General features: G+C 54.2%; 3 protein-coding genes across 5 annotated transcripts; all 3 read right to left on the bottom strand.

Annotated features, from left to right (window-relative positions):
* Nucleotides 1-660: 660 nt before the first annotated feature.
* AUNIP (aurora kinase A and ninein interacting protein) lies at nt 661-4,299 on the bottom strand. The gene is made up of 3 exons (XM_076357544.1): nt 4,084-4,299; nt 3,442-3,577; nt 661-1,817 (listed from the first exon to the last, which is right to left on the bottom strand). Exons 1-3 carry the CDS (start codon nt 4,153-4,155, stop codon nt 865-867), a joined length of 1,161 nt encoding a protein of 386 aa, XP_076213659.1. The 5' UTR covers nt 4,156-4,299; the 3' UTR covers nt 661-864.
* Nucleotides 4,300-5,371: 1,072 nt separating this feature from the next.
* PAQR7 (progestin and adipoQ receptor family member 7) lies at nt 5,372-9,181 on the bottom strand. 3 transcript variants are annotated; one of them, XM_076357688.1, is made up of 3 exons: nt 9,123-9,160; nt 8,176-8,319; nt 5,372-6,720 (listed from the first exon to the last, which is right to left on the bottom strand). In XM_076357688.1, the coding sequence occupies exon 3, from the start codon at nt 6,679-6,681 to the stop codon at nt 5,641-5,643; it is 1,041 nt and encodes a 346-aa protein (XP_076213803.1). In that variant the 5' UTR covers nt 6,682-6,720; nt 8,176-8,319; nt 9,123-9,160; the 3' UTR covers nt 5,372-5,640. The 3 variants fall into 3 exon arrangements, with proteins under 3 accessions (XP_076213803.1, XP_076213802.1, XP_076213804.1); XM_076357687.1 differs by lacking the exon at nt 8,176-8,319 and having other exon boundaries at nt 5,372-6,861; nt 9,123-9,181; XM_076357689.1 differs by lacking the exon at nt 8,176-8,319.
* Nucleotides 9,182-11,841: 2,660 nt separating this feature from the next.
* Nucleotides 11,842-16,377, bottom strand: STMN1 (stathmin 1). The gene is made up of 5 exons (XM_076357691.1): nt 16,323-16,377; nt 14,566-14,637; nt 13,639-13,811; nt 12,652-12,843; nt 11,842-12,335 (listed from the first exon to the last, which is right to left on the bottom strand). The coding sequence occupies exons 2-5, from the start codon at nt 14,576-14,578 to the stop codon at nt 12,267-12,269; spliced, it is 447 nt and encodes a 148-aa protein (XP_076213806.1). The 5' UTR covers nt 14,579-14,637; nt 16,323-16,377; the 3' UTR covers nt 11,842-12,266.

Consider the following 16,377-nt stretch of genomic DNA (forward strand, 5'->3'; position numbering starts at 1 on the left):
AGCTGCCACGCGCAGTTAAACCACCACTGACCAGCTCTTACTCCAGCCCGGAGCGCTCGCTGCTCCGCTTTTCACCTCACCGGGGCCAGGCTGACGGCGTCGAGCTGCGGCTGTAAGCCCTCGCGGGCACACCCCGCTCCGTCTAGGTGCGTCCCCGCCTGTGAAAGAGCTGCGAGTCCAGCGTCAGGATTACAGTCCAGACTTACAACTCCTCCTCTTTGTCACGGTCTTCCTCGCTTTAAACCTCTGGTAAGTCTGGCACCAGCAGTTAAGTGAAGTGCTGCGCTCTCGCCTGCAGCTGGCAGAGGTGCATCTTTCACAGTTACGGGCGCGCAAGCTGAAAAGCGTGACCCCCCCCCCCTTACTGCCACACGCACCAGCTGGCACAACCGCAGTCCTGAAATAAGCAGAATGTGCCCCAGCCTAGCACTTCCTCGAGGCAGCTAACGTGAAGTAGCTGCTGTGGTTTGGTTCCTGAGCTGAGCCCAGAGATCCTTTAAACGTGGACTTTCAGGATCCGAAGAAATACAGAGATGTTAGCAGCGGGCTTTCAGGCTGAAGAGCAGCGTGCTACGTAAACACCAGTAATACTAACGAACGCCAGGCCTTGGCCACACAGGCTGTAATCGCGATTGAAACAATCAAACCATTATAAACGTACTCCTTCAAAATTCTATTTTTATTAAAGCAAAATTTCAGAGAACAAAGAGGTCCTGTCTGTTGCATGGCTCTACTGCATATGCTGGCTAGGCCGCGCATCTAGAAACAACGGGTACACTTACCTAATTCTGACTGCTTTCTTACAAAAAACGCTTTCCTGAGGCTTCACAAGAGGTCATTAGGCAACTCATTTAAGGTCACTTATCAGTGTTTAATCACTCTGTTCCCTTCCGAATCCTGTGTGAACAGCAAATCATAGCACACATCTAACCACAGCTCGCCCGGTTTGCTCAAGCTCCTGTTTGCAGCATCGCTGGAATGGCCCTTGTCTGGGGAGTCGGGCAGCTGCCTGCGAGAGCTGCCGTCGTCCTTGCAAGGAGACGGGACGTTCTGGCAGCGGTGAGCGATCACTCTGTTCCCCTCCGAATCCTGGGTGAACAGCTGCCCCCAGGGACTGCTCGGTCCCGTCTCGCTGCCCCATCCCTCCTCGGCTGAACCAGCACCGGCGTTCTGGCTGCGCTCTCTCAGAGGCTGCGCTCTAGCCGGTCGTTGTGGAGATGAATAAAAGCCAGCAGCTTTATGTCCTCTCATTATAGTAGGATTTATATTCTCGGTCTCAGAGAAATCAAATAAAGAATTAACGCTACTCGAGCGGTGTGGTTCCTTAGTCTGGTTTGCACCAAGTCTTGGTTGGAAATCAAGTCCGGTCTTGGCCTCCTCTGGGAGCGGCCGGCCCGCCCGTTTGTTTATCCCGCAGTCTGACGTTACGCTGCCGCTTGCTGAAACCGTTTCTCCAGCAAAGAAATCGGACTCGTTTCTGTGAGCGATGATCCGGTTGCCCTCTGAATCCTGAGTGAAGCTGAAGAAGCGGCAATCCTCTCCCCCCCCGCAGGAGGCTTCACTCTTGCTGTGGGACTCCGCTTGTAACAACGAAGAGTCCGGCAAAGGCGTCGGCGAGGCCGGTGCTTTCAGTGCACGACGCCGGGGTGTAACCTGCGCCGTCTCCTCCGCAGCTCTGAAGGATTGTGTCTGGGCTTTCTCCATCTGCGGCAAAGCCAAGATCTTCATGGGGGAAGCAGCCAAAGAAACACCTTTTTCTTTACAGTCTTTATTCGGGATGAAAGGAGATGGCCTGGAGTTTTCTTTGTCTTTTTCACCTGAAAACAACACGGAACTGGATAAAGCCAGAGCTGGCACACACAGCTGCTGAGGCTGTGGTGGAACGGCAGCCTAAAACCTTGGAGTACTTCAAAAAAGTAAGCTTCCCTCAAGTGAGATGCCAGAGCTGCATCTCCGGCTGCTCCAGTCTTTGGCTTCTCTGCCTTCCTCCTCTCCCTTTAAAAGCAGCAGCTCAAGAGTTACCCAAAAAACCCCCACAAAACCCCACAGTGAAACTTCTACAGCTTGCCCTCATCGCCTGATCAAGGCATCAAGACCCACATTTGCTTCTGAAACCATTTAATATAAAATCTAATATAACTTTCTCAACGTAAGAGAGCTCATCCTCGATTCAGGACGTGCTAAAAGAAAAAAAAAATACAAGTAAGAGATACTCCAGCATCTTAAATCCTGCAGACCTCTGGATGAACAGCGGCAGCGTTCAATGAATCCAAACGCCGTGAATAAGTGAATGCAATCAACGGAGGGAATCAAATGAAAAAAGAGAGGAAAGCACACAACACGTTCAAGAGGAGTAGGAATAACGAATCCAAAGCAAAAACCATCAACAGCCCTGTCACAACACAAAAATTCTGTCAAATAATTAAATTGTACAGTTCACGTAACGCTTCCATCTGCTTATTGCTGAGCTAGTTCAGCGTTGATGAACTAGCCATTACACAACTGACAATACACAAACAACTACGCAACCCTACACTGCTGGTTTCCGCATCCATTTCATTTCTCTCCATATTCGTTAATTTGAGACCCACGGACAAATCCCAGTTTCTTGCATTCCAGAGCACAAACGCAGCCTCAAAAGCACAGAAGCTGCGAGCTGGCTTAATCAGCTTAAATATTGCAGTCCCCTGCGACTCCTTCATTGGTTCAGTTAGGATTAAACGTTGCATTCTTTAGAAAAGGCTTTGTCCAACCCTTCATAAAAAGCTTTCCTCGCACACCTCCCGCCGATTCCCCTGCCAGGGAGGTTGTTTGAACCAAGTAACATTCATTTTCACTTCCAGCTGTAACGTTCTTCCAAGGGCATTTAACTGACAGTTTAGGGCTGCTGTCGTTCAGAACAAACCTGGCACGTAACGCCCTGGCCGCTGCCCCTTCCCCGGGCAGGGAGAGCTGCCCGCAGGACACCGCCAGGCTTGGTGCTCCTGCCCAGACCGCACCCTGCCCCAGCCGAAGAGGCGTTCCCGACTGGACTGTCCTTTACGTGATAACCATCGGGCGACCCAGAACTGGACGTTTTGCCACCTGGACGGTTTGTATCGGCGCTCGGGCTGAGCCAGGCTTCCCAACATTCCACTGAAAGCTCCAGTTTTGTAGGGAGTAAAGCCTGGTGCGTTATTTAGAGTTCAGATCACTCTCCAGTGAAGGCTGGCTGTGACTGCTGTCACTTACGCTTTAGTCTAACACTGCAGAATACGCCTGCGTTTAGATTAACCATCACAATAAAATCCCCTCCGGGACTTCAAATCCTTTAACCTTTACCCTCTTCACTAGAAAATGCACTTTTCTGCCTACTAAAGCTGCCAAGAAATAAAGCGAGATGGGTTTCCTATTACGGCCTGAAACTACTTTCCTACAGGGGCACACGCTGTTCCACGTTACCTGTCTGGGTGCTGAAGAAGGCAGAGATGGTGGTTTGCTTGGTGCGTGGCTGAGAGACTCTTGTCCGCGTGAAAGCGAACGAGACGTGCTTCCTTTCCAGAACTCGACTGGACGCTTTTGGTTTGGCTGTGAGAGACTGTGTGGGGAAAGAAGCAAGCAGAAAGTGAATACGTGCCATTAAAAACAATTCTACCCTTCCTCCGGCGTTGTGGCCTAATTCCCACCTTTGTTAAATGCTCCAACTCTTCCCGTGACACCATCACAGAACGGCTGAGGTTGGAAGGCGCCCACGGAGGTCACCTTGCCCGACCCCCTGCTCGAGCAGGGTCAACCCAGAGCAGGATGCTCGGGACCAAGGCTGCAGGCTGTCCCTGCCGTGCTGCCCCGTCCGAGCCCTGCTACCCCCACCCCGTCCCCCCGGCACCTCTTGAAAAACTTCTGCATCCCGCCCGACTCGCAGCCTTCCTCCGCCAGCCTCTCCTAACTCCCAATACCACAGTGTCTCCCGCCCCCAAGGGAGCCGCACCGCTCCCCTCAGGACGGGGATCTGGGCACAGCCCGGCTGGCAGCGCTGGGGGCGGCCTGCGGCAGCCCCCCCATCCCCACCCCGGCCGGCAGCCCCCGCGCCGAGCCCTGCTTCACCTCAGCCGTGTCCAGCCAGACGTCGCACGCTTCGGCCTGCTGGGCCGCGCCGCCTCTGCGTCTGCGCTTCATCCCCGGCACCCGGCGGTCTCCGTCCGGCCTCCCGGAGCCCAGCGGGGCCCCTCCGCGAGGGGGAAGGGCAGGGACCGCCGCCAGAGCGGCTCCCGGGGGGGGCCGGGCCGGGCCGCTACCTCAGACGCCGGGTCCGGGTCCGGCCCCGCTCCCTGCTCCCGCCGGGCGCCGGGCTCCGGGCTCCCTCCCGCGCCTCGCTCCCCCCGCCCCCGCCTAACGGCCGCCAACGGTCACCGCGCGCGTGCGGTAGAAAAGGACCAATCCGAGGGGCGGGACGGGATGAGCGGCAGGCGGAGCCCCGCCCACCCCGAGCCGTACCCTATATAAGGCGCCGGCCCGCTGAGGGGAGAGGACGGCGGCGGGCGGGAGCGGTCGCCCCGGGGCGGGGGCGGCGTCGTGCGGGCCCCGGGACCGGGACCGGCACCGGGACCGGCACCGGCACCGGCCGGTGCCAGAAGCTCCTCGGCAAGAGGGGGCCGGGTGTTTGCAGAGTTGCCAACGGGGGGCGGGAAACGAGGGCTGCTGTGCGGGTCGGAGGGGGAGCCGCACAACGCACCCGGGTTGGGTTCCCCCCCCCTCCCTCCCGCCTTGGACCCTCTGCTGCCCCCCACCCTGCTCTTCACTAAACACAACCCCAGCCCCGACCTCCCCCGGCCCCTCTCACCTTGTCTCTACGAGCCGCAGCTGCGGGAGGCATGGGGCAGCTGCAGGCCCAGCAGTTTCCCACCCTCCATCCGCACCCTCTGTCCAGATGGGGGTTGTGCGCTCCAAACCATCGCAGCCAAGGCGAGCGGTGCCTGTTCACAGGGCCTCATCCGCCACAGGGGGTGCGGAGGTCCCGATTATTGCCCCCGGGGCTCAGCCTCCATCAACTCAACCCCAACCATGCTCGCACCATCTCTCCACTTCTAAGGACAGGGTTCCACACCTTTCTCGCACGCCCCCACGCCCTCAGCAGGTAAGGGACAGGGCCCTGTCACTGCGCAGATAGCTCTCTACAACTCCCTAAGCCATAGAAAAGGGGCCTGGAAGGGTATTAAATAAATTTGCTACCCTTGTTTGTGGTTTATACAAGCTCACCTCGGTCTGTTTCCCTGTGTTAGATTCTGCCACCGCTAACAGACATCTCCTTACCTTACGCTGCGAGACCTGGTAGCTTCCAAGAACCTTTCCCAGCCCACCGCTGTTAGGGTACAGGGCTGCAGCGCTAACGACATTTTGTTCCAACTGTTTATTCAGACATGTGAATTAAACCAGTGTACCATTTTAAGAGCAAGCTGGAACTAATTCTGAATTTAAAAAAAAAAAAAGCCTAAAAAGCAGCTCTTACTTTCCCTCCCTATAGAAAGCACTGCCAAGTAACAGTTTGCAAAGCGTTTCATTCCTCTTCTCCTCGAAGTCTGTGGCCGGATTCCTGCCAGCATCGCCACAGCTGGCTGCAGATCAACCGTTCGGGTGAGCTCACCTGCTTCTCCTTCAGAGTTCTTACTCTTCTTTGAAGCTCAGCTTGTTCTTCACCTTCCGGGCCATGTAAGCAGCTGTGAAGACAGAGCAGGTCACAGTGAAGAGGCACAGGGCAGAGAAGTTGTGCGCCAAATCACCCTGAAGAGTGGAATAGATCTGTCGCCTGGACTCATAGTCCAACACCACCGCCTCGATCTGCGCCAGCGTGCAGAGTACCAGGCACACGTGAAAAATCTGATGGCTCTGCCCGAAGAAGTGACATTTCCCGGGGAACCACTTCTCGGGGTAAGGGTGGGAGAAAAAAAAGGCGCCGATGAGGAAAAACAGCACCTGGCATTTGTGATACAGAAGGGCCGGGTCAGCCCGCTCGGAGGGAGGCGCGGTGAAGATGCGGTGGACCACGGGGCTGATGTCCAGCATGTAGGCCAGGCCAGAGGGCAGCTCCTGGCAGAGCCGGCTCAGAAGGCGAGCGGACTGGTGGTACCGGTACTTGGCGTAGCAGGAACCAGCGCAGGACAGCCACGCTAACAGGACGGCCGCCGGCATGTAAAACCCCTTGATCTTCTCGTGCCAGCTTGGCTCGATGGCGTAGTAGTAGTGCCCCAGAGCGCTGCCGTACTGGTAAATGGCTACCCCCACGTAGTCCATGAAGAAGAAGCTGTAGTGCCAGAACTCAGATTTGGCCTGTAGAAGGTGAGCAAGGGTGCTGAATGTCAGGTAGGTGATGGACGCCACGATGATGATGAGGAGGGGTTGGGCGTGCAGGTCCTGTCCAAAATCTACCCGCCGCGAGAGCTGCTGGAACCGCAGCAGCAGGATCAGCGCGGCCACCAGATGGGTCCAGACATTGATGGCCTCGTTGTGCTGCTGGAAGAGCGTCGAGAAGTAATAGCGCCAGGTCTGCTGCACCGGCCGGTAGCCGGTGTGGATGTAGGGCTTCCAGAAGACCTTCGGCACCTCCGAACTGCTGACGGTGGAGGGAGAGAGGGGGGCCAGCAGCTGAGGGACCTGCCGCACGTTAATGAAGAGGCGGCTAAGCTTTTCGGTGACGACCGTTGCCATGATGCAGCCGAACTCCAGTTCCCCGCCGTGCAAAACAACCTTCGGGACGGAAAGAAAATTTTCCTGCGGGGTTTGATAGTGACTTTACCAAAAATCAACAAGCAGGGGCTGTTTGAATGCTTGGGCTTTTTTCCAAAGATACGTAAAAACATGCGTGACTGGAGAGTGGCCTCATTATAGCTGAAATAAAAGAATCACCAAAAATAGTAATATGAAGGAGGCTGAAGGGAGATTTAAGAACCCCCGCCGGAGTGCCCCATGCTGTAGAGGCAACCTGTCTGGAGGAGTACAGAGGTAGAGGACATGAGTATGGGGTTCATTGCCACAACAATTAACGCACCAGGATGCATCGGTTCCTAGGCTCATCCCTTCCCAGCAGTTTGGGAACTGCTAAACAAACTAAACATCCTAAACAAACTTCCCGCCCCAGGAGCGGCCCAGATTTTCCCCCTTGTAAGCTTTGCGGTATCCGTCTTTACAAGTAACAACGAGCCGCCTTCCCACAAGCGGCGAGACGACCTGCTCTGCCTCACAAGGGGTGCATCCGAGAACGTAAATAACTGTGATGCCAGCAACAGAAGATGTAACTTCTGCGTTTAGAGTTTTTACCATCTTTTTTCAGCTCCTCGTTTTCCATGCGGCTTTGCACAAAAACAACGCAGCTCGAGCGAGTTCATCCTGTTGCATCACTGAGGTCCAGCAGCCTAATCTTTGCGAGCAGGCATTTCAATATTTACATTTCTGAAGCTGCTGTCCTTACCAAGATAAAGGCAGCCTTGCTGGCTTGTTCTGCCTTTTCACGGCAGCCTTAAAAACATATCGAACAAAACCTGCTCGAAACGAGAATTCCCCCCCCCCCTCTTTACCTGCTCTTGCTCAGACAAGTTCTGAAGAAAACAGCCCGACTCCCGTCTAGCTCCAGTGCTGATTTACACCTCAACTCCTGGCAAGCGCAGCCATTTCAGGGACAGCTCAGGCAGGATAAGCTCTTCAAAGTTTGGGAACAGGAGGAGGAGGAGGAGGAGGGGATGGGACTGTTTATTTTAAAAATCTCTGTAATTTCCTCATCAAAATGGGGCAGATAGGTCTGTAACTCATGCCTGCCTGAAGCTGAGGAGCACAGATGCAGATAAAAAACAGGCTGTTTGCTGCTCGGCTTCCCTCTTGAATGCTCTTTTCCCACCTCGCCTGGTTAAAGAAGCTCCACGTCAAAAACCGCCCCGGCTCGGGGCAGCACCTCGCAGAGGGCAATCCTGACCCTTGCCTGGCCTCCTAAACCCTCCTGTAACACTGCAACACACGCAGGCTGCCAGTGAAAAATTAACTTCATAAACCTCTTCCGGACTTGCAGCTACCGCGCTGAACTGAAACAGCCTCGAGTCCTGCCGGGGAGATGTGGGCAAAAGCAGAACTTCCCAGGTTAAGCTATTTTGACCAAAATTCTACGGGCAGTTTGGAAGAAAACGTTGCCCTTCGGATGCCCGGAGCACTTGCCTCTGTGCCAGGGCTGCCGCTGCCCACGAGGACGCTTGGGTACGTGGGGAGGGGGCTCAGCTCCAGACCGCGTCTGACCCCGTCACGGCTGCCAGAAGACAAACTCCTACAGGAAAGGCACCCCTGGTTCTGCGCAGGGAGACGCTGTGGCAAAAGCAGCGGGAAAAACTGCGTTCAGAGCAGCCAGGCACGAGGCAGGAAAAAGGGAGCCGTGTTTACTTCAGGTCCTCCAAAACTTGTTGGAGCAGGACTTAATTTGCAAAGCTCTTCCTAGCTACGAAGCCTTGAGCAATGCTCAGTTACGAACGGAACACATCCTGCGCAGCGCTGGAAATCATTAATCTGGCTTGGACTCTGAATAAGAACCTCCACTACCTACGAAACGTCAATAACGTTGCCTCAAATGCCTGTTACTTCCTACGGAGCATTTCCTTTCTCAAGCAGCATCCACCCATCCTGCTGAATTTTTTTTTTTTTTTTAATGACACAGGCTCAGCCCCCAGCTGTTTACATGCCCGTTCGCTCCCGTGCGTACATCTGGATTTAGCCTTCTAAAGCACAAATATGTTTAAGTTACGATCGTTTTCTTCTCGGCACAGGCTCACCGAACCCTCGGTACACACGAGCCGGGCACGTTTTCGGTGGCTGGGCTCCAGGCCCCGTGCCCGGACAGCCTCTCCCTCCTCCCAGCAGAGCAGCGGCACCAGCCCTGCCAAAACCCTTTCTGGGGCAGACAGGGATCGATCCCCCGCTCCTGGGAGGTTTGGTTTTTTTTTTTCCCGGGGGGGGGGAGAGGGGGGGTAACTTCAGGACGCGGGTGCAGCTGGGACTCAGGGTCGATGGGGCTCTGGACCCTGCCCTCCCCTCCCGCTGCCCACCCACCCCCCCGGGACCCCACCGCCCGGACCCCCGGCGAACCCCCCCCTCCTCCCCGCGCCCCAAATCACCTGCTGAGCCCGCCGCAGCTCCGCTCCCCGCCGGAGGACGCCGGGCCCCGCCGGGCCTCCGCAGCGGCCGCCCCCCTCCGCCGGACCCGCCCTGCCCGCGCCTCGGCCCCGCTCCAACGCCGGCGGCTGCCGCGGCTTCTCCCCCCCCCCCCCGCCGCCCCGCCGGAGCCCTCCGTGCCCGCTTACCCCCCCCCCGCGGCTCCGCCGGCCGGGCTCCCCGGCTCCGGGAGGCGGCAGCGCACGGAGGATGCGCCGCTTCCCATCCGCCGGGGCGCAGGATCCAGCGGTGCCGCCCCGCTCCGGGCTTCTCTCCGTAACGATTTACCTGTCACAGAGAGGAAGGTGAGTAAACCCGGGGAGGGGGGGGACACACGCTCCTGCCCCCGAGCACGGCCCCCCTCTGTCTACAAGCCGGTTTGAGCTGTTACTTCTCCCGTTTCCCTTACCCCACCCGTAACACGGCTTGCAGTTGCTTTTGGAACTTGCTACCACATGGCGGGCTGTCTAGCCTAGGAAATAAAGCTGTGGAGCTTTTGTCTTCATTTTGTTGTTGTTTTTTTAAAAAAAGCAAGCTGTTTATAGTCCAGCTTTCCCTACCAGCGAGACTGTTACTTCTGTTTTCCTGCCCGAGCACCATCTCCTCCATGCTGGGGTTTTCTTTTCTTCCACCCTCCTACCCCGTTCCCAGATCACGAGCATCCTCTCGCTGTTTGCGTCCCCCAACCTCATTCCCACCCCTCAAAACTTCCATCCCCCCCCCCCCCCCAGCAGCTCTCGGAGGAACCAGACTAAGCTCAGGCCCTGGGCATTAAGCTCCAGTTGAGCGTAACACAGGCAGCTGCATAAAGCAGAACTTGGACAAGGAAACAGAAGGCCCCGAGCTGAGATCTGACAGCTTTGGCAAGTCAAAAAACCCTCACATTTAACATCTCTTTGTGCTCTTAACCCCATTTGGGGTTTGGCAGTGCTGTCGTCCTCCTCCCCCACCCCTTGAAAAGATGGGGGGGGAAAACCCACACACAGTATGTGGGACATTTGGTCTTTTCACTTGAAACGGACCTTAATACATCAAAACAAAAAGAGCTGATTTTTTTTTGATTGCTAATTATGCCTGATTTTGTATATGGGAACTGATCCAGTGATCACTTAAACCTCCATTATGTGGTACTAGGGATACTTGGCTTCCTTCATAAGCGCATCACGTAGGGGGTTCAGCTCCGCATTCCCCCGTCCTCCTCCCCTCCCCGGGTGGATCCCGACCCGCATCCCCGTGCTCTCAGCTTACACAGCGTTGACACATGCCATCAAAACCCCAAAACCTGCACTATTCCTCCACTGCAGACGGGTGGTTACTTCCCAACAGGTAGAAGTACAGTCTCTCTTACCTTAAATTATGAAGTATCATAACACTTCTGAAAATCCTTCAGGCAAAGGATCCGATCCCAGCCTTCCAGCGCATCAAGACTGACTTTATCTCACTGTTCTTCCTTCATTCAAACAGTGTAGTATCAGCTTTCGGTTAAGTACAACTCCGATGCAATCAAAAGTAGTTAAGTGTGATACATGAAAGCTTTCTAAACTGAGGTTCCTTCTTTAGCAAGCCCCAGAAGACAGGTCAAGTGGTCCAGGACTCAATTAGCCCCTTTAAAAAAAAAAAATCCCTACCAGCTTTCCCATCCTCAGAATATGGAAGTCTGTCACCCAGCCAGTGCCAGATGATCCAGGTGTGGAGTTAACCCCAAAAGAAACCTGGTAGCCAAGCCTCAAGATCAAGGACACAAAAGGGGGGAAGACGGGACTCAGCGTGCCACACCGAGACCAGTGCCACCGAGGGCTTGACGTGGAACCGTGGCTTCCCACGGCCCAAGGCTTCCCCGCTCCGAGGGAACACGCTTACTAAAGCCGAGTACCTCGGAACATGACGCCGTTTATGCTGAAGTTAGGTGGCTGTTCACACACGCCGATCGCAACCTTGTCTTTACCACAGAGTAGCACGAGTACTTGTGGCTGTGCAGGACACTCTCTGGATTAGTCTTAGAGAAAGGCTTTCAGTTTAAGGCACCTATACAATGCAGCAACTCTACGCAATACACCTAAAAAGCATCTTTCCTCAGAGCACAAGTACAGTCGTATCTATTTCTCACATCCCAGAAAAAACAAAGATGATACACATCTCGTTGTGGGCAGGAATTAGTCTTCAGACTCGCCCTGCGGCACAGCGTACTATCCCAACGCATCTGCGGCAGACACCAAATCAAAAGTAATTCTTATCCACAACAGCAGTTTCAATCCCAGCACGGAACAGGTTTCTGACTCTTATGCTCTGACACTGCAGGAAGCGGTACACAAGTCACCATTCAGTAGCACAAGTCATCTTCCAGAAACCCTTACCAAAAAAATAAAGGCTCAGATCAGAGTCATGTGGTAACAAGGACTTGTTTGTTGAAATGTCAACATCCAAAGCGAGGTGGTTCTGAACTCTTTTTAACAAAAAACACACAGCAGCTGACAACCACTGAGGTGTCAAAACAAAGCCCTGATTGTAAAATTAAGACAATGAGAGTGCTCTAGGGAAAAGGCAGTCACACAGCATGCCCACGGACGTAAGGAAGAGTGCTGCTCCAGGCCTTTCCACCCAGCGCTGGAGAAGGATGCCTGTTGCAGACCTCAGCCAACTGATGTTGTTTCTGACGTCATTTTTCAGAAGTAATTCTCATGATAACAGCACTGTGCAGCTTTATTTAGTCACTCAGTTACAGCAGTATTTTAGCAGACTGGGACAGTCAGATTTTTGAAGTGTAACAGATATTCAGCATGGAACAGTATACTACATATTCCTTTCACAAACGTCTTACAGAGCTGATACAGTACTAGCCATCAACCCAGTAGCAAGCGCACTGGAGTAGAAAAGGATGCAACAAGAAGATAGCTACACTGGAAAGACAACACTTTAGAAAAAGTGAAACATGTAAGGTCTCCCCTCTAGCCCCCAAAGAAAGTGTACAGTTTGGATCTAATTTTACAGTTCTACATCAGTTTCTAGAAACTTAAAAAAAAAAAAAACAAAACCAAAGATAAAACCACTGGCCAGTACAGTCTTTGGATATTTAGAGGAGGGGGAGAGAGTCAGTTTCCAGAATGAAGTCAGTCGGTTTCAGCCTCGCCGGGGTCTTTGCCTTCTTTGTTCTTTCGAACCTCTTCAATATGCTTGTCCTGAAAGACAACAGCAGGGAAGCAGTTAGCTGCCCAGGCGCAGCGAGGCAGGGCTCCGGGCTGGCAGAGCAAGCCCCGGCTTGCTTACCACTCTAACTCCATCCCTCCCCTCTGCCCCAAGAGGGGGATTCCTGCAAAGTCTTTTGCAGATTTAATAATCTTTCAAGATTAGACCACCCCAGAACTCCCAAGGACGTCCGTCTATTCACAGCACCCCCCCTCACGTGGCCGTTTACTTGGCTTTATTGAGCCAGGTTTCACGGTAAGGAGCATGGATAAACTCTCTCCCAGAGGGGAACCGGGACTCTACACCCACCTTCTCCCTCAAGCGTTCCAGTTTAGCAGCCATTTGTGCCTCACGGTTTTCTTTGTTAGCTTCCATTTTGTGGGTCAGCTTCTCCTCTGCCATTTTGCTGAAGTTGTTGTTTTCTTCAATTGCTTTCTGAAGCACCTCTTTTTCATGCTCCCGCTTCTCAGCTAGCTGCTTCAAGACTTCTGCTTCATGAGACTGACAAAACAGAGGATGCACGCTTTGAACATAAAACAGACGAACTACACAGACAACTACAGTCGAGTCGCTCACAACTCCTGAGAGAAAAGACTTTCTGCTATTTTACTGAGAACAGCATAGCTTCGTGACGCAGGACAAAGCTCCCTGGTGCTTCCTCCACCCACATAACCCATATTTCACCATTACAAACTACCAGGGAAGTTAAGTTTCCATCATTACTCGCAAGTCTTATTAAATTTTTCTGGAAAAAAGAACATGGATCTTTATGTTAACATCAACAGATGTTTCTTAGGAGATTCTTGCTTCTCAGAATGGTGAATCACTGTGATTCAGGTCACACAGGAGGCTGCACTTCAATTAGTAAGCCTCTGCACAGCCAAGGGCTCTTCGCCACATCTCAACAGCAAGATCTTACATTAAGTAAGACACCGTCTTGGCAAACCTTCTAATCACAGATTCACCACTACATTTTCTAGGAGAAAGTTAATCTTTTATGATGTTAAAGGCAAGAAAAACAGCTTCTTCTTGAAAGAGCATCCCCTCTCAACTAAGCATTTCTCCCCGTTTTTCAAGTGACCATTCAAGATCACTTTGGGAACAAAGCTATAGCCTTGCAGACCATAACAGAAGGTTTGTAAAAGCCCCAGAGATTCCAACGAAGTTCAAATAACATTCCATTTACCATAACACAAACTGCTAATCACTTGTCTGAAGCAATGAGTAAATTAAAAAACCCAACACAGCTTGCACAGACTAGTTGAGCAGAGCTCACTTAAGCTGTTTCAAATTTACCTTACGTCTCTCTTCTGCTGCTTCCAACTTCTTCTGGATCTCTTCCAATGACACATCCTTCTTCTTTGGGGGAGAAAGAGGGAATTCTGGGACTGCTTCTTTCGAGCGGGGACTCAGTATCAGCTCAAATGCCTGCCCAGAGGCACGCTTTTCCAGTTCCTTCACTTGAATATCTAGGAACATGGGGAAAAAAACCCCAAACAAACAGTATTTTAAGCCAGGGACTGGCTTAGGTAACTTGAACAACAGCCTTCCAAAATTCAATGCCACAAAGCTCACTTAAGGAGACAGTTAGGATCTGAGCTGACAGTTTTGTTTTAAGCAGCAGCACCACCATTCAAAAACGTGGCAGGCAATTTTGTTTGCAATTCTTCCTCGATACTACACTACCCGAGCACCCGGCATTTTATTTTAGCCTTTAATATCCAGGGTCGTGAAAACAACTTTATCAGTACTTCAAATGAAAAAAAATAATCATTCTTTCCGCAATGACAAGCCTAAGGAAGAGTTCAAGGCATTTGCCTAAGACCTGACACAGCCAAGAACTGAAACCAGTTTTCAAAGAAATACGTAAGCCAGTGTTCTCTCTTCAAACACCTCTGAACAGGCGCGTCAGCCCTGCACGGTGTCAGTTGTACCAGCACACCAGTTTTGATCACCAAGATGTCTAGATGATAGTCAGCTCTGTTAGCAGAGCAGATGGCATGCAGATGAGCTGAAGCCCATCTGCTAACGGCCTCGTCTGAGAGGGCTTTTGGTTTTCACAAGCACAAGCACACAGTTTTAACAGCTTCTCCAAAGCAGCCTAGATATGGGAGGAAAGCATGGTGACAACAGTTTATTTCACTATATTAGATTTAAAAAGATTTCTGAGAAATTAAGAGAAAAAAAAACCCACAAGAGTATTTCATACGTAATACTACATACCAGAAGTAGCCATGACCAAGAAAATATGACTCCAGAAGCCAACGCTGGGAGAACTTCAATCGGTTGCAATTCCTAGATAACAAAGAGACGTGCCTTTGAACAGTAAGTACGTGAATTTCATTTCTAACTCCTAATAAAAATTGCTAAGCATAACTGGACCTGCTGAACAAAAGACAGTCGGGCAGGTTACTGCGGTCAGTAATTCCAGTCAGTCTGTGGGGCTGAGGCTGACGTACATTGCTAGGAACAGCAGAGATGTCCTCAGTTATTGGCGTTGCAGGATCTGTTATATGCAACTGTACAGCCGGGCATTTTCAGTCCCTGTTTTACTCCACCGTAATTAAGATATGCAAACAAAGACTCCAATTTTACCATTAATTCAGCAGCATACGGTGCTGCGGATATTTCACTGATATTGCACATAGCAGATACAGCTCCCCGAATTAAAATACGGCACGCAACAGGACAGTACAGCCAGGAGTCCTGCTGCTACCGAAGGATCTTAAATGCGCGCGTCGAGCTCATTTAAAAAAAAAAACGCCCTTTTATTTGTGCAGCTGAAGCCAGACGCTGCACATCGCGACGGACAGGCAGCACGCACACTGCCCAGCATCCCTCGTTATAAGGGGACGTAATAAAAAAAAAAAGCCACAACGCGCTCTAAAAACCCCCAAAAGGAGGTTTTTTTTAAATTTTTTTCCCCCCAGGTTTGAAGCTGACGATGAAGCGGGGGACGGGTGGGTGCGCGGTCCCAGCGCCGCCCGTCCGGGCGGCGCTGGGACCGCGCACCCACCCGTCCCCCAGCGGTACCGCCCCTCCCGCCAACCAACCAATAGGCGCCGAGGCCGTCGCGCGGCCGGGCGGAGGCCCCGCCCCCTCCGCGCACGCGCCTTCCTCGCCGCACCGAATTCAAACCGCCGGGGAGGGAGGGAGGGCGGGCGAGAGAGAGCGAGCGAGCGAGCGAGCGAGCGCGCGCGCGCGCCCGCCCGCCCGCGCGGGGGGCTCCAGGGAGGGCGGGGCCAACGGTAACATCCGGGCACCTGCCGCCCCCCGCCGCAGGTGCGGGCCCTCGCCTCTACCCCGGGGTGAAGTGGGGGGGGTGGGGGGGCGACGACGACACGGAACACGACACGGGGACCCTCGCCCCACCGCCGCCAAGCGGGGCACAACCGCGGGTCCCCGAGCTCGATGGCGTCGGGGCGCGGCCGCCCGGGCGCCGCCCCTTCCCCACTAACAATGGCGGGGTCCCGTCAGGGAGGGGAGGGGGCGCCGCCGCCGCCGCGAGTAGGGCGTCGCCCCTCACAGAGCGTCGCCCCTCACAGAGCGGCTGCCGGGACAATAGACACCCCCTTCCCCGCCGGGATTGGGGCGGGGGGGGGGGGGGGGCCGCTGGACACGCGCCCCCCTCCCGCCCATTGTCTCCCGCAGCCCCTTCCCTTTGTCACCGCGACGCCCGAGAAGCGGGCGGCGGGTGGGGACGCGACCCCCGCGAGGAGAAGGGACAAAAGGGGCAGGCGCGGGATCCCCTTCCCAAGCGCCCGCAAACGGCTGCGGAGCCCCCTGCGGGCCCCCCCCCCCCCCCTCACGCCCACCCTCAGACCCCCCCCCCCCCCCTCCCTCTCCGCTGCGGCACCGCCGCCCATCCCACGGAGCGCCGGACCTCCGTGGACCGCCGCCCCCGCCCTCTCAACACCCGAAGGGCCGCGGACGCTCACCCCAATCCCGGGTTGCCCGCGGACCCGCCGCCGCGCACCCACCTGCCCGCTCCGCCGCTCCAGCCACACTCCGCTCCCGCCCGCCCCGCCGCCCACA

This window comes from Aptenodytes patagonicus, chromosome 21 (assembly GCF_965638725.1).
Source record: "Aptenodytes patagonicus chromosome 21, bAptPat1.pri.cur, whole genome shotgun sequence".
In the NCBI taxonomy this organism is placed as follows: domain Eukaryota; kingdom Metazoa; phylum Chordata; class Aves; order Sphenisciformes; family Spheniscidae; genus Aptenodytes; species Aptenodytes patagonicus.

Coding starts and splice junctions, on each gene's coding strand:
- AUNIP (XM_076357544.1), bottom strand. CDS start 4,155: ATGAAGCGCAGACGCAGAGGCGGCGCGGCCCAGCAGGCCGAAGCGTGC. Junction 3,578..4,083: donor TCTGGCTGGACACGGCTGAG/GTGAAGCAGGGC, acceptor TTCCCCACACAG/TCTCTCACAGCCAAACCAAA. Junction 1,818..3,441: donor CTTCTTCAGCACCCAGACAG/GTAACGTGGAAC, acceptor TGTTGTTTTCAG/GTGAAAAAGACAAAGAAAAC.
- STMN1 (XM_076357691.1), bottom strand. Junction 12,844..13,638: donor CAGCAGAAGAGAGACGTAAG/GTAAATTTGAAA, acceptor CTGTTTTGTCAG/TCTCATGAAGCAGAAGTCTT. Junction 12,336..12,651: donor TGGAACGCTTGAGGGAGAAG/GTGGGTGTAGAG, acceptor GTTGTCTTTCAG/GACAAGCATATTGAAGAGGT.
- PAQR7 (XM_076357687.1), bottom strand. CDS start 6,681: ATGGCAACGGTCGTCACCGAAAAGCTTAGCCGCCTCTTCATTAACGTG.